The sequence below is a fragment of the Acanthaster planci genome, linkage group LG06, assembly GCF_054643075.1.
Source record: "Acanthaster planci isolate LZ-2023a linkage group LG06, COTS_SCS, whole genome shotgun sequence".
NCBI classification, from domain to species: domain Eukaryota; kingdom Metazoa; phylum Echinodermata; class Asteroidea; order Valvatida; family Acanthasteridae; genus Acanthaster; species Acanthaster planci.
In genome coordinates, this window is record NC_141782.1 from 2893587 (window position 1) to 2910814 (window position 17228).

Here is a 17228-nt window from a genome sequence, read left to right on the forward strand (position 1 = left end):
GGTCTAGGTACGTATCTGCATCGACAGCTTTTCTTGCAAACAAAAGTGGGCAGACCCGCAGAACAAAACTGGAATGAGAGTATGCTTTTGAAAAAGAAAAAAAAAACAGCAAAATACTACATGTACTAGAATGTAATTGAAAAATGAAAACCTGGATCAGCAAACACGTTGTCTCAGCTTACACGCGCATGATCAACAACTTTTATCTATGCATCATACGTTCTTTCTATGTTTTGCTGTGGTATTTTGTACGATTTACCGTTTGCCTGTTATAAGTTTCCAGCCGTCATCAGAGAAGATGTCCCGTCTTACATTCCCCTTCTTCGGTTATCGCTCTGTTACTCGTCATTGTCAATGCAAACGCCGCATAAGATAGCTTTTAAATATAGGGGCTATTAAAGTGCATGGTTAGCCCCCACACACTACAAATTTAGGGGGACAAAAGACGAGTTATAATTCTGTACGCCCTCGCGAAGAGATGCTGTGGATTGGGGGCGCATCAGCATAGGTGATCGTACGTCAACTTCCCAAATATCAGTTATCCCACGTGAACGTTGGGGCAACTGATTTACAGTAGCCCAGGATACAGGCATCAATTTCCGGTACTTGTTAGTGCCGGAGCCTCACCTTTTGTGTTGGAGCCGTAACCACGCTGAAACTTGTGTGTGTGGGGGGGGGGGTATAGAGGGGCTTGTGGGGTACCGGAACAATAGGAAGTACCCCACAGGCACTTGTGGGGTACTGAGACGGTACCCGACAAGGGTTTCACCAAATAGATATTCCAAATTTACTCAAAAAGGAGAAATTTTCAAGTGCCATTCATCCGTCGCAAATTGAAGTGTTTTATATAAGGGACATACGGTCGAAAATTCAACCCAGGAAACTGAATTGGTTGAAATGGCAGTGATTTGAATTTTTTCCGTGTTGTGGGGGAGTTTTGTACACGAAAACAAAGGAAATACCCCACAAGTATACATATGTAAGCATGGGTACATGCGTGTGGCAATGAGACAGCAAGCAACCCACACGGCTCTTTATCGATAGGCGGCGAGTACGAGCGGAGTGTTGTATAAACATTTGATAGGCCTACTTGACAATGACAAACTTACTGAGGGATCTTCCTCCAACCCACACATATTTTTTTTCAGGATGAAGTTTGTGATCTTTTCTAGGTAGACTGCTCTCTTGAAAATGTCGCCAGTCTGCCTCAAGGAGAACTTCCTATGACCTACCATTTTCCTCATGTTGCTAGCAGCCAATCCCTTGTCTGTCCATCGGGTGGCAACCTTCCGCCGCAAGGCATTGTGGGCGTTGACTATCATCTGTCTGATCTGTGCATCGGGAACGTACAGCGCACTACTGACATCTGACACAGCTACGAAAATAAACCAAAAAGCACAGCTTGAAAGTTGTGATAATCTACCTGTCTGTCTCCATATACATAGGTTCAGGTCAGGCTGAGGGTAGAAGTGTCCCACTGAAAGGTCTTATTAATCTTCACTATCCCAGCACCTCATTGTCATTTCTGTTGGCGTAATGCATTTTCAAGAAGACATAATTATGAGGATACAGCACAAAGACGTTAACAATGTGTGTCCTTTGTGGAGAAGACGAAATGCTTATAGCAGTAGAAGTGATTAATAAAACATGAGAATGTGAACTGGCCTTTGTTCTTCTGCTTTTATAAGCGAAACAGGTGCCATCTCTTTAGCACAAAACGAATGTAGGCCGCATGTCCAGCACACAAATTATAGTTACCTTGGTACGCAACGTGTTCCAAAAACCAAAGACGCTCTCCTTTGCCAGTTTCTGGTGTAAATACGGATCAGCACATTCCCATGTCTCTATTATAATCCCAGCAAAATAAGTTTTGGATACAGCCGAAATCTTGAATCCTAGAACCATCACTTCATATCTTTCTCGAACATACATCTCCCAGCTTATTTAAAGTATTTTTTTTAAAATGACAGTTGCGGTGTAATCGAGGTGCTGACTAGACGCGAACTTCAAACCGAACGAAGAGAATTTACGCAACAGTTCACATCACCGGTGATTGCATCACAACATGAAAGGAAAAAAGTGACGTCCTTCTGATTTCGCGCGCTCACCTGAACGAAAACGAGTTTGCCCTTTATCGTGCCCATCGTGCACGGTACTCCGCAGTTTATTCCATGCTTGGTTCATAATTATACCTTTGACCCACTGAGTTAAGACCCCATACGGAAAATGAACGATTCGTGCGGTTCTGTTCTTCGTTATATCCAAGAACGTAGTTGTAGACATCTGCCTCGAGCAGAAGCGCCCCCTCATCGGATGAAAAGAGCCATGTTTGTCGGGAGTGTTCATTTTGTTGGTAGCGCACATTTCCTAGTCGTTCGATCAGTCATGTCAACAAGATTCTGAATAGCATTGTCGATGTACCAGCAGAGGCTTTTGTCACTGCAAACACACAATCAGTCTGGTTAAACATCACATGCAATTTTTAGAGCCGAACTTTTTAAATTGTTCAGAGCTTGTAAGCTACAGAAGACATGTCTAGCTCCACGCCCCAAACTAAACCTCAAGTTGTTGTTTAGGAGGCTTTGCCAAAATACGATTCAGATTCACATACCTAGGATACAATAAATCACTATCATAACCATAACTCCCTCTGTTCATCGTCCTTTCTTCCTCCATAATTTAGCTAACCACCAGCCTCATCATTTTCCACCTCATCTTGACCCCTGACAGCGGGGCACACCTTCAAAATATTTTGTTCCATAAAGACGGGGACAGGAAAATAAGTATTCCCATCCAGTGGAGGCATGTGTATCATCCTTACATGCAGACCCGTCGCTTCAGTTACCCCGATTGTGTGGCAGGTTTACCTAATTATCCGGAGTGTTATCAGAGCAAACACGATGAATGCTGAGCTGCAGTCTGCCTCGAGACCACTGTGACAATTAAACATGGGTATATATTCGGGTCCTTCTCGTATCAGGTGTTAGCGCCAGTACAATAAGCAAGTGGACGTCCTCGCACTGAGCAAATGTTGCCTTCTACATTGATGTGTTTGTCGAAACGGAGTGTGGTGAGGGTTTGGTTACCGCTAATTGATTGTTTGTCACATTATTCAGAAAAATAGTAAATTCAATTTGCAGGCTGTTATTGCAAAAGTTACCGTAAATATTTTCTTGGGCTTAATACTTTCCAAAAGGTCAAGGAGGCAGGGAGGCTGATCTTACGTGGTTTAGCTGGTAGCCTGGTATCGTCATTTTAGGGCAAGAAAGGTCATACGAACTCAGCCTTTTAACAGGGTTTTTCGGGCGACGTTTGAGACAATCAATTAATTGATTGATTTCAACTAAAAATTGAATCCTAAAACCGTGGGACGTGTTTTTACAGCCTGGGACAACCTATTGAATTTCATACCCCAATATAGGCAGCTGTCCTTTTCTGCCCTTTCACAAATAGAATTCATATTCACTTTTTTGGTTGTTGTTTTTGTTTTGGTATCCCCTTTGAAAAAGGTCGATTTTGAAATACTCCCCTGTTTCTCCCTACATTTATCACGTTCAAGTCTGATTGAAGTTAAAATACATTCACTGCAATGCGTGCTGTCGATATTGGAAGTCCTTTTAGTGTACGTAATACTATTATCGACAGGTTTGTAATGTGATTTTTGCTGTAGAAACCTTGTTTGTAACGACGGCCGAAGGTCGGATTAGCTACCAATCGACGCAATTTCGAACGTTGCAATAAACGCATTCAAGTTTCCATGACAGATTTTACATGAAGAAATCGTGTCCTTTGATTCCAACTGAAATACAAATTTTCAATGGAGATAAACTTTGTGTATTTGGATTCTGAGTTTAAATTCTATATACTCGCGGCATCGTCCGAGTTCCGTAACGTATTGCTGTTTTCTAATTTTTAGTGTTTGTTTTTTTACCACGCAGGCCTCAGAGTTGTTTACGTCCTGAAGATAACACCATGCATCTGGGAGAGGCACTTCACCTCATTATCGAATCAGATTTAATGGGCTACGGAACGGAGCGAACTAGCCACACGCCCACGTAAACTTGGCGCAACCCCAGTGGTTCACGAAATACCTGCTTTACACCGGAGGACGCAGCGATTACCGATGCAACGCACCGTGGAATTAGCTCTGACGGAAATCAATCTCAGCCGGCAGAGCCGTCTTACACTGTTTAACGTTACCTAGCGATTGTTACCAAGTAAGGTGAGAATATCAAGCAAATTGGGGAAATTGTAGAGGTCGATGGCACGACAAGATGGTTTGGAAAAGTGTGGCGATTTAGACCCGATGTGGGAGTTTATTTCGGGTCAATTTCCACGTTGGATGTGTTCTGGGATTTACACCAGTTGTTTGCATTCCCAACCCGGAAGTGTGTTTATTCTGATCCGTTTGGTTTAGGAACGAGCCCACGGCTGAGAAAACCTCAGACAGGAAAACTCTCAAATGCACAAGTACTCGAGTAAATTCCACGTGTTTCATTTTATTTGCAAAATGTAGCTTGAACTGAGTCCTGCATTGAAGCTAGACTCGACGACATTGCCGTATCGAGGTGGGGGGGAGGCAACTTGCCCTTAAAGACAGGTTGCCGTTTTAGGAATTAAATACTCCAACACTCTCGAAACAGCGCCAGGTGAGGAATTTTTACGGATAAAAAGATAAAAAGAAAATTGGACCACAGTTTTTAGACAAGAGTTCCGTCTTACCCCCATCCACCCACAACCTGGATGCGGCACTACTTGACGACTATTCGAAAAGCAGTACCTGCCAATGAATATTTACACAGACAGTTTGGAAATTGAAACGGGCACATGAAATATTGATTTGGTACACAGTACAGTCAGCGTAACGAAAAAACGCCCGATGAGAAATCCAACTTGCTGTCATCACAATGTCATGTTGGATCAACACGAAGACTTGCTATAGGCCGTACTGGGTTGCTGGCTTAAAGGCAAAATGAAAACCCTCTGTTTTGGCCTGTATGCAATACTAAACATCCGTCTTACTAACTTCTCTTAGTCACAGCACGAAATAAGATCCGTACAACACGTATGTCGTCGAGTGCACATTCACACAATTGAGTATACAGATTTATGCACTATGTCCGGATCTCGCTTATAATACCATTCGGATATGTTGGCTCGTATGATGCCCTAGATTGTCAATGTGGCTTCAGCGGCTGGACTCACTTGGGATCCCGAGATGACGCAGTAGCAACAAAATTACGTCAATGGGACAGACTTCCCGTCCGAATCTGGTGGCAAAAGTAGCAGTTTCCGTTACCTCTTATGAAAAGCCGGCGTCTCGGGTGCAACGGTGAAATCGGACCCACCGTTCGGTCTGAGCGCATTGCTCTGCATGTGACGTAGGGGGAATAAAGCGTTGGTAGGATGAATCGGATTACGTCCGGATTCAACAATGCGAACGCGATCCGAAGAGTTGCTAAGACAGTTCCCACCTATAACACTTCTTAAGTGTATTTTTCACATAGCACCATACATACAGAAGTCATGTTACCTCCAACAGCATCAACTGTCAGATCATCGGTAGAAGTGATGCTTTCAACTTTGCCAATCAATCGCGGCAGATCACACCAGACACGCACCACCCTTTCAATCTTCAAAGTTTCCCCTGAATTTCGGCAGCCACGCGCGCCGTAATTGCACCTTCAGGACCAGGTATATATTTTGATCGTCGCAATCTGCGGTGCAGACCCACCAACACGAGTCTGTTTGTTTTCGTTGGCAGTCTTGAGCTTTAAATCGATAAAGTATCTCAACAAAATCCAGTGCGGGCAAATTACATTTGTGATTCCCTGGTTGCAAAATGATCACCCAGCGGTCCAAGGGGAGCCTGACTAATCTTGTTGTTGCCCGCAGCGGTCAAATCCTCCAGATTTTCGTCAGGAAAGGCCAGACTTGATATGCCAATTCCTGGTAGAGAACTAAAGCAAGACGTTATGTTAACTCGTTATGACGTACATTAACGTTATTGTCTTAACACACCGCAGTCTAAACGCAGATTAATTCTGTCGGATGGCTCTAGGTACGAGCTAGCACTTTAAGTAAAATGTTTGCGGTAGCACCATGCATTTTTGCATGCTGTTGCTTCAAACATTTTACGTAACTTGCCACCTTCACCATGTAGAGCTGCCGCTTCTTACAATAAAACCTAAGCCCCGTGTGAACCTCCTCCACCGTACATTCACTCCTCGCTCCGGTGCTGCACCCCAGATAGAGCCTTGTCGCGGTGAGCGGACCAACAGCCGAAAGGATTCAGAGGCACGCTCGACAAACACCAATCGTCTCGGCCTTTTCTTCAACAAACACTCGAGAAGACTGGAATCCAAGCCTCGATGAGGATCCACTGCAGCTCGGCAGGACTCTCACCGCAAGTCATGGGATGGAAGTGTGCGAATAAATGAGTACAATCGTGTCAACAGCAATCACTATTAATGTCACAAGGTGTGTGCAATTAATTTCTGCAGCTAGGCTGCGAAGAGTTAGATTACTGTTACATGTAAAAAAAAACTATAAAGCAATGGAGGGTATTACTGATTAGTGACGGGGAAAATTCTGTTTAGTTTAAAATTACTTCCAAAATGAACTATTGAGGCTTTCGTTGGTAGACAGACTGGCTGTGACAGTACGGAATCAAGAAGAAAAGATAGTTTGACAGCGTGACTTTTAAATGTTGATCGTGTATTCAAATTTTTATGCCGCTTGTATGATTAAATAGAAAAGGTGAACAAACTCTAAGGAGCTCACAAAAGGAATAGCAAAAATCACTGGGGATTTTCACACCTTTCAATCGTTGCTTTATACGTAAAGTCCTACACGGTCAATGAAAAACCACCTTTTCATGAAAAAAGGCAAAACTGATTTTGTAAACTACATCGACACTTTGACATTTCGTGAGGATGGCGCGTCCATATATTTTGAAACATGTAGGTCAGAGAAGGCACAAAAGAAATTAAATCACACGAAGGCTCGACGTGATTGAAAAATGATTGCTTTGACATCAGAAAGATTAAAGGGGCCCCGCGATGTATATTTTAATCTTTAGGTTTAAACGGTTAAACGCTGAAAAGAAATATTAAATTTCAGTTGATGGAAAAACACAAACAAATTTGCTGTTGACCTCATTTCCCCGTTTGATCAAAGTTTACAAGTACAAGATGAAAGTTAATACTTAAGTTTCATTTTTAAGGACGTCGGAAGTGGTAGCTGTTATAGAAAATATCTAGTTCCGATTTACGACAGTGGCTTAAAACACCAACACAAGAGCCGGCGGAAAAATCTACTCACTGTCGGGAAAAAAATACCAGGTAGGCCTATACTTGTGGTCTGTCGAATGGTCTGAATATAAATCAACTCCTACAAATTTACTTCGATTTGTGTCCAGCTGACATGTCACTCCTCGCGTCTTTGAAAGTACGGGTATTGATTTGTGACCCTAAAAATAAGAACCGGTGACAGAATTATTGCTTCATCTTGCACGCACATAGAGGGTGTTCCTCAACCAGCACAAAATACCGCCAATGACGATCGCTTATTTCACCAATGACTTGGATAAGGCAAAGGCTTAGAACCCCACATCTGCCATGCGTGGGGGCTCATAGAAACACTGCACAACGAATGAGACTGCAACTTATACAAGAACACTCGCATAAATCATCTGAACAATCACCCGATTGGTGGGGCGTCGGTCACGTGCCACTGAATTATTCGGTCTATCAAACAGGGGTCGGTTGAGAAACGTTAAAATCAATACCTACACGAATCCCCGTCATCTAATTGGGTGACCGTTGATCACGTGTCATTGAATTATTCTTTCTGTTCAACGGTACCTGTTGGATAGAACTTCATTTTACCTGACTGGTTCATTTATTACATTCACAGTGAGAAAAACGAAAATAATGAAGGGACTAAACCAGTCTGACATTGCACGGTACTACCCGCGGAGATGGGTAGCGCTCCCTACACGAATCTGTTTCGCAAAATTAATAAAAGACGTTAACACGCGAGCGGGTTACTCTCCTGACAGAACTTGATGTAGGTATTGTACAAAATAAGTCATGAATGTTCACATTCGTGCATTGGTAATAATTTCATTCGGTAACAGTTGAAATGTTCCATGCCGACCAGGTTTCCCTGTAGTGGAAGAAAACGCGACATGCATAGGCACAAAATTCTCAGATGCCATGGTCAAGTTCGATCAGCAGCGATTTGTTAACCACTGGTCGATTTTCCCCAATGCCCGATATATATTTAATGGACAGGTTATCAGTCAAAATCGACCATTGGTTGACTATTTGTCGCTAATCGAACTTCTCCATGATGTATCACGGGAGATACGTCGTAAGGCTACCGTCCCCCTGCAAATAAACCGTATTCGCGGGAGACCAAATTCCAGTCAGATTCCCCAACGTAGTGTATTCACTTGAAAACGATAAATTAAAAAAGAAACAACCCCAGACTATTCTACGATTTCATTCCACCCCCCCAATTATCTGGTATACCATCCCATTAAGGGTTTCAAATGTATACAATACGTTCAGGAATACGACTGAAATTGGGTCTAGCACGAATACGGTCTATTTGAGGGTTTCAAATTCGAATTAAAAAGAGACGTAACTGAGTCTCTTGTTATTATGTGACCGCAGCTTCGGCAGCGATTATGTGACAGTATTATCAACCGATGCTGGTGGCACACAAGGTTGTACTTGGGATATTAAATCACTCTTGATTTCCAAAACGATGTCATCTAGCTTCTTACAGTCAATCTAACTGACTGGTTTTCTGCTCTTAGAAATTAAAGTATACACGTACATTATGTGGATCATCCAGCACACTGTTGTTCCATCAACTTTGAGTCCCACCCGAAAGGACATTACCCACCGAGGTGTTGATTTTAAGGCCCTATTTTGGTGACCTTTCTGAAGACCTTAGCCCTGCAACTTTGCTAACGTGGATGTTTACACTTACGGCGTCTTCCAACCGCAAATGATTTGAGGCTGATGCAGTGGCAAGAGCGAAGCGATGTTGACTAAACCACTCGTGCAGGTGGCTGGATCCGTATAACTCGATAGGAAAACCCCCAGTTCGGACGCCGACACAGGGAAACTGTTTACGTCCGTTCAAGTGATGCTCTTCAGAAAGTAAAATTCTCACCAGTTAACGTCACAGCGATAACCTGATCTTATGCGACGCGATACCGTCGAAACACTCTACAAAGGCTGAACGTGTGGTTCATCACGCCACGGATGGAGCTCTCGGGACGCGAGCAACAGCAGCATCGAGCTTAATTACTTTCTTGCGAGCTGCACATTATCTATAGACTCTGATCTTCTCCCAAGGGGCCAGTGTTCTATTTGATACCCTATCGAGATGCTGTTCAGCGGCTTCTCGTGAGCAGATGAGGGGCTTTCGCTGCAAGCTCCCTCGATGATGAGTTGGTAATTGCGTTCGTCTTGGAAGTCATTTTCAGTGTGGAATTTTTTGTGTGTGGATTTTTGGTCTGTTTTTTTTTCAGACAGGTCTGATTGGAGTTTTGAAACAATGCATGCACATAATTTTAAAAAGGCATAACCTTCCAAAGTAGGGGCCGATCCAGGAGGTTTTTTGCTGGGGGAGGAGCGGGAAATTTTGTTCGTAAGGGTGGGGGTGGGTATTGGTACATGTTATGAAAACCCCTTCATAGGGGATCTTCCAACCCTTAGACGTATGTCACAGGCAGTGGGCGCTGGTGGGGATTTGACCCCCCCGAATCCGGGCTTGCGCCGAGGCAATAATGATGGGTGTGGTGGCGACTGTAACAGTGGCTTGAAGATATAAATGGGTTTAGGGATGAAGGCGCCAAGTCGGCTGTTGTGACTGCATAATAGCGATTTACGAACCTGAACACTCCGCCTTGAGCAGAAGCACTCCCTCATCGGTTGAAAAGAACTATGTTGAGCGGGAGTGTTCATTTTGCTGGACGCGTTCTCGTCGCGTCGCGACGCGACGAGAACGCGTGCATTTCATAGTTCTTTGTTAACCCGCGAAGTGCAGTTCCGACCAAAGGAGCCTCCGTTGCTAGGAAAATTGCGCCCTCTTGGTCCATATACAAATCATCATTATTACGAAATTTCTAAAACTCGAAGCAGTCGGAGAGCAGTATTTTATCTCCAATATGAGAGCGAGATAATCGTGTGTGACAATGGGGAACTACTCCTGGCTAGAGAGAAATATGGCTCCCTGTCTTGATACGAAAAAAAGAGAAGAATACCATTGAAAATTGTAGTGTTCAACTAAAGTTTTACCATGACTCGAGCACTTTAGAGTAACCATGCATGCTGCGATTAAGAGAAACTTGGTGCTCTGGGCATGTTCGTCGGATCAGTGCCAAAAAAAAAATATCAAGCCTTACACGATCATGATGCGTTGTAGTCCGTATCTACTCAAAGCAACGATCTCATTTGAGTATTAACTAATTTCTGTCTTCTGGCCGGTGACCTGCAAATGCAGTGCCGCTCCGGAAACTCAGTCACTTACAACGCAGATGATTGATTATTGTGGACCAAAATAAACAAATTCACAACCCAAATGACAAGTTATGCAGACATAGTACGCCGCCCACTGGCGACACACTCCGTTGGTAACTTGGAGTAGCATTTTGCGCACAAGCTGTGAACATCTCGAGCAAAAACACCACAACACAGGCGAAAAAGAAATTTGAATTTAGGAAACCCAAGAAGAAGTTTTTGTGTGAAACCTGACGTTCAAAGTTGACCTGCTTCCCGTGATCTGTTTACAAATACCCAAATCAAGGCTCCTACCTCCCCGAAGAAAACTACCCCAAGTGTCCCGTCAACAGCTCTCCTGCAGATCAGCGGTGAAATATGGTGACGGGGAAATACCTTGGTTCCTAACACTTACCCGACTTCTATCAGATTCCAGGTCGGAAATATGAACATCATAATAAAAGAGGATGATTTTTTTCCCCAAAGTCGATGAACTGACTCGAACCCTGGGTAGAACTCTAACTAAGTACGGAGTAAAACTTCTGACTGGCTTGTCAACACGCGGCCAACGCCGTGTAGTTGTTGATACTGCGCTGGTCGTAGCCGATGGGCTCTTCACTAGGTGACAAGGACCCCCTATAATTTCAAGATTTCCACATGATGGCATGTCAACACTGTCTCACTGTACACGCGTCTTATCGTGTAACATGAATGACACGATGTGATTGACAGCCTGGTCTTCAGGTTGTGGGGTTGAGCTGAGAACACGATCCATTATCTCAGTGGGAAGCTGTACAGGGCCTACAGAAAATTCACCCCAGGCACGCGAATCCCAATGTGGGGAGGGGATACTTCCCCCCTATTTTTTGACTCGGGGGTGGGCTGTCGGATCATTCCCCCAAACACACTTATATGTGCCGAAAAGAGGGAAGATTTTGAGAATTTTTTCTAACTTCCAAACAATCAACGTGTATTCAGTTGTACAGAAAAGGGCGATAAAGTACACACAAATTTCATAAGCAATTTGATGTAAGGTTATAAGGGGTGTAAATAGGCCTACACATAAGATGTACATCTGCATCATGAACGGCGTTCCCAAGTGTCACGTGGTGTCGGACATCCCCCTCCCTCTTTCCACGCAAGTGCGATTTTCTGATTGAAGTCATCCCCCATCCCAGACCCCACCCCACCCCACCCCACCCCCCGTCCGCAGCGCAGATTTAAGCGGCCGATTCATTCATTTCAAAGGCCACAAAACAAACCTGCGAAAGTCAGGCTCTCAGCGGCGAAGGTATAGTCCTACGCTGCAGAAATAGCCGGTTAATGTATTCGATTGTTAGCTGCATCTGTATTTCATATTTACTGCACACTAAATGAGCCAGTACCTTGTAACCTCGTTACTTTTTTGGACTTTATTTTTGGACTCATCAGCCGGCTTGCTCGACTTAATGAATCTTATTGCAGCTTGAAAGAGGAGAATGTGAATAGTGATACGACATTACCCGTGGTCACTGACCCCATGGCGTGACACTTGTGAAATTTTATCTCGGCCCGCGACCGGGGGGACTGACCAAAAAACTATTGTTAGCAGAGAGATAACTAGAAATATACGAAGAGACATTCCCCCGACACCTTCGCATCCCTCGGGGTAGAAATCTCGTTTTCTTGGGATTTCTTTTTCGACGAAAACCCAGCTTCATTGTAAGTGACAAGAAGGCGGATGCATTTGCGGTCTACAAAAGAGGACATTCCGAGCAAGTAATCAGGAATGAGAGCGATTGTAAAGCTTTCGTGAACTGCGCTATTACGTCTTTTTAAAATGACTAGATTTAAACTATAAGATTAAGATGTCTTGCAAATGTGCCTTGTAAATATGAATAAATCTCTCGACGGATTAGGTTAAACTTTGACATTAAGCCTCCAGTTAGAGTTGTCATGCAACTTTTATGATGTGAGAGGCTGCACGGAAAAGAAACGCTCCTCATCCTGCCCCATCAACGCTCTGTAAAGAGTACAGACCATGAATGCGTGCTAAGAGCTCTTCTACCGACAAGTGGAATAACAACAGTAATCTGATCAAGCGTACAACGTTTCAAGGACCTCACAAAAAGTATACTTATTTCATCACTTTATATGGGTGTTGAGGGCAGTTGTTTATTGAAATATATATTTTTTTCTATGACCGCACAACCTGAGGTTATTTTTATCAAAACACTGCCATGTTTGAAATGAATGTTACATTGTTAAAATAGTAAATGCATATTCGATCTAGCTGATGAACTCTACTGGCATAGCCGGACGAAGAGTGGGATAAAAGGTTAAAATGTCTGCGCCCTAAAGTTAGAGTGTTGACGTAAATGTAGACCTCGCTTTATGACGCAAATTAATTTTTGTACGTTTGAACGGAGCAATGAATTAGTCACAAAATTATTTCTTAAGAATATTACTCCACTGCGCGGAGGGATAATTATTGAATAGGCTGTGGTATAAAGCAGTTGTGTAGTTTGTGCCTTCCTGGTGAACTATGGCCGGCCGTCAGTGCAAAAGTAAACTAATCCACTATGTTTACAAATCACACGCAGATATACTTTGCGTTAATTTAACACCGTGGGTGCTATCAGAACACTAAACCATACAGAGCGTAGTCGTCTGATGACACCGAGGTGTTAAATCAACACCAATTTAATACCACAAGTTTTGCAGTTTACCAAACCACCAAATAATAAATAATAATTTCTAAATGATAAAATACGGCGATCTTGAAAAGTGATGGGGCAAATGTTCATTTGGAGATTAAATTCTGAAACAATAACAGGTGAATTTTTTTTTAATGTTCGGCCGCCCATACGAAAAAAGCCGTCACCAGTGAGAAAGGTCTACATATGCTTGCACGGAGATTAATAGTCCAATCATTCTTTTCGGCGCTTCAGTGATTCTTGAGGATCGATGCACGTCTTCCTTCCAGTGCCGGTATGTCAGTTTCTTGAGCCTCAAGAGAGACCTTGCCCGTTCAAAAATTGTTCGTCCGTCACAAAGACGGGGGGAAAGTGGTTCGTGTCAATTTCACGGCAGATCTTGGGACATTACCACGGGTAGAACATGACAGGATTAACATCACATTCTTCTGTGATTGTAGTCGTAAAAGAAAATTATAAATTAAATGTGGCATTCAAACCAAACATCTGTTTGTTTCTTTAATTGTGTTAACAGACATAGTGAAAAATGTGTGACCACATTAATTGGAACACCTGTGCATAAATGCGCCATTGTGTGTTACGGGGATGGGATCCAACACCTTACAAAACATATAACTTCTTTTGGGGGAAATGAATAGGTTTATAGCAGTCGCGAAACCCCCCAAAATAGGGTCATTGCCAAAGGGCAGAGCTGTTTATAGAGAGAGTTGCAATATGGGTGTCTTTAGAGCAGCACGATTTAATGAGTCACTACTGTGAAAATGAACTTTAAGGACACCTGGTGCACTCATTTTGTCCTTCAGTTATTCCTAAACACATGTGGTGAAAATGATGTTTTTCGAATATCACGTTTTTGAAAATAACCCTTCTTTTGAAGGTTGGCTCACCATATTCTCAGCTCCAGATGCGTCTATTTTCATAAAATTCCGAAATATGCCGTACCACCCCCAGAGGCCAGTATCTTCAAAGAATATTCCAGCAGGGTGTCGGTTCAGGAAGACCTGAACTCACTGACCTGAACTCGGAAACTGTTTTCCGTTTTGTAAATCCCCCCCAAAAGAGCCTAGTCTGAATTCCATGATGTACGTTACCGCGAAGGTGAGTGTCAGTTTTAAACATAGCAGCGATGCCTAAACATCCTGCCAATAATGGTGGCCACAAGTTTTCCTTCTGAGAAGGCTGGGACAGAACTGAACTCTTAGATTGCGTCACGTAGGTTTTTTTTGTCCAGAGGGAAGTGATTCTTTGAATTACGGACCCTGACAGTACCAACAGAATCAGGCCGTGCTACGCTTCTCTCCTACTCTATTACACCTAGCAACCTATTTATAAAGTGCCTCAATTCAGGTAAAACCTTTTATTACAACTAACAAAGTGTACAGGACAGGGATGCCTTTACACTCAACTGACGTTTCATTCAAAGGCATTTGGTACAGTTTTTTGGCAGTGCACTGAAAGTGTCAGGTGTTAATGGTCGTGATTTCGACGCGGATTTTTCCCCCGCTCCTCGTTACTGTGTCTCTGTTCGACGCCCCCAGCTGCGAGTGTCAGGTTTGTCTCCCACACTTTGGGTCTCGTTTTGGGGGGGTCCCAATCCCGGTGTTTTAGGATGTTTTTTTGCCACGGCACCTCCATTTCTTCGGGGAAAAAAGTCCACTTTCTCTGCCTTCCACTCACAATTGAAAGTGTTGCATTTTACATATCGGGCTGGCTAGCAACAAACCTTCTCGCCACCATGACGTCACTGAAAAGTCTACACCCCCGAAGCACAGTCGAATGATGCATGGCACCTGCCACATTGGGGCCTATGTGCCACATAAGTCGTGACAGTGCCACGACTCATTAAGTATTGAATTGAATCTCGTGACTTTCAAGGTTTCCTGACTATGTCAATAGAGAGTACGTTTAGGCCAAAGATACCTTTTTCTGTATTGTTTGATATGTGTCAGATCGCGATGGAATTATCAGAGATATTACGGTAACATAATCAGAGAAATATTAGTATTTCCATTGTAAATATGATAAGATCACAAAACATTACAGTAGACCCTATTTCCTGTTTCTTTAGGAAGTATAGTTCAATAACCCAAGTCTTGTGACTAAAACCAAAGTCTAAAGTTCTTGATCATTTCCAGCGTAGTTATTCTTAAATAATTCTTATCTATGGAACCTAATACTAATGTTGTGTTACCCTACGAGACATCACGCTTTTTATTTCTTGAAAAAAGCAGGTCTGGTTGAACTCAGTACTAATATCTTTTTAAAAACGTAGAAATGGTACTCCGTCTACGTTAGCAAAAGCACAAAGGTTTAAAGCTAGATTGTACGTCAAATTCTAAAATTTATCACAATAATGCAGATCTTCTGGCTGGCTGTCAGAATATGCATCAAATGTTTTTATAAATATTTCTGGACTACCCATTTTTCAAAGCTTTTCTGTGTACCTTACTAATTTGGCATAACACATACGCCATTTTTGACGGCTATGTAGAGTCTTGGATGAAATTATTTTACGGAGGAAAAGCTGGACATTTGCATCATTACGAGCCACACATTTGTACAAAAGTGTCGATTTTGCAAGAAAAGTTCACTTGGTTTTTACAGAACGTTGAACTTGCTTTTACAATTAACAAACTTCAATGTTAGGCATTTGTTCAGCCTGAAATGCAACAATAGGTTTTCGTCAAGCCGCCATTCTCCACAAATTTACTTTCAATGGACGGGAAAAATCCGCACTTTGGAAAACATGCGCAATTTTAGACTTCCTTCAAAATATTTAGCGAAACATTCCTCAACCTTCCCCAACACCATCAGTTAACTCGTCTGCTGCCTGGCCTGCCTGAAGGGAGTTTTAAATACAATGTGATTTAACAGAAAAATGTCTAAATGTTCCCTTTTGCCGGGCAGAAATTTTTATTCAAGTATTACCTATGAAATCAGACAAACTTTTCAAATAAGACAATAAGACAGTGAACAAAGCAGTTTAAATTAGTTTACTTACCGTAGGCAATGCAGATGATGAATGCAATGTATCTTGTCATAGTGCTTAGCAACCCGCCAGTAGCCTGGTCTGCTCTGTCCTCAGTTCCCGCCCTTTTTTTCCCTCCCTCACCGACCACCAAGCTTGACAATGGTCACAGCACACGTTGAGTAACCGCAGTAGTCACGGTACGAGCAGGCGACAATCGGTCACGCAAGCGCTTGTGGAGAGGGCACAGGCCTTAACCGCCGTTTTATACAACCACCTGGACGGTGATATGAAACACAAGTCGTGATTGGCCACAAAGAACAATAAATCTGCTGACGTAATGTGTAAGTTCGACAGGATGCCCAGGATGTATGTCACTCCAATAAGATACGGTATGGAGATATTTCTACATCCAAAATGTGTCACAAAAGTCTACCGGGTTTTTGTTGAGAGGGACAAAAGGCAGGAATGGGCCGACAAATTCAGTACCTTCTGAACAAAGCTCCTTCGTGGATGTACCCACCCTCTATAGTCCTCATCCCTTATGCCTTTTCGCTGTAAAGCGTAAATACTCTTGAACCGCAGACGAGTCCCCTGCGGTCAACCCGCGCCGTTCACTCGGCTTGACAATTTCAACATTAGACGCAGAGTAAACGTTTCAACGAAGAGTAAATTCAAGTCTCAGTATTTGCAAAGCATATCGGGTGTATCTCGTAACGACGTAATAACATCCTATTCCCACAGTGGTTGTACTGTACTGCCCTGAAACGTGTTTGGTCGATTGGGCATTCTAATGAGAAACGATATACCACAAATTCCCGTATTCCTAGGCATACATCCGGGAAGAATATGAGAGCATCCAAACCGGGAAATTGCCGTCTTGTGTCTGAGAAACTTCAGGTAATCGTGGTAATGAAGATGTCCCTTTCGTAAAAAAAAAATGAGGGCAAATCGTCAGCTTTGGTATATTACACGTGTATCTGATTCTCCTGTGGTCATGCTTAGGCGCCCATCACCCGTCTTTTCCTCTGTATTTGGCATCAG

At 43.1% G+C, this 17228-nt stretch overlaps 1 protein-coding gene across 1 annotated transcript in view; it reads right to left on the minus strand.

The window, feature by feature from the left end:
- The window catches only part of LOC110984743 (cysteine-rich secretory protein 3-like), a 29232-nt gene extending 12529 nt beyond the window's left edge, over positions 1 to 16703 (minus strand). Inside the window, exons 1-2 of the mRNA XM_022245214.2 lie at positions 16218 to 16703; positions 1233 to 1375 (exon numbers count right to left, since the gene is read on the minus strand). Of these exons, the coding sequence (XP_022100906.2) occupies positions 1233 to 1375; positions 16218 to 16257 (183 nt within the window). The 5' untranslated portion in view covers positions 16258 to 16703. The remainder of the gene's footprint in view (positions 1 to 1232; positions 1376 to 16217) is intronic.
- Positions 16704 to 17228: the final 525 nt, after the last annotated feature.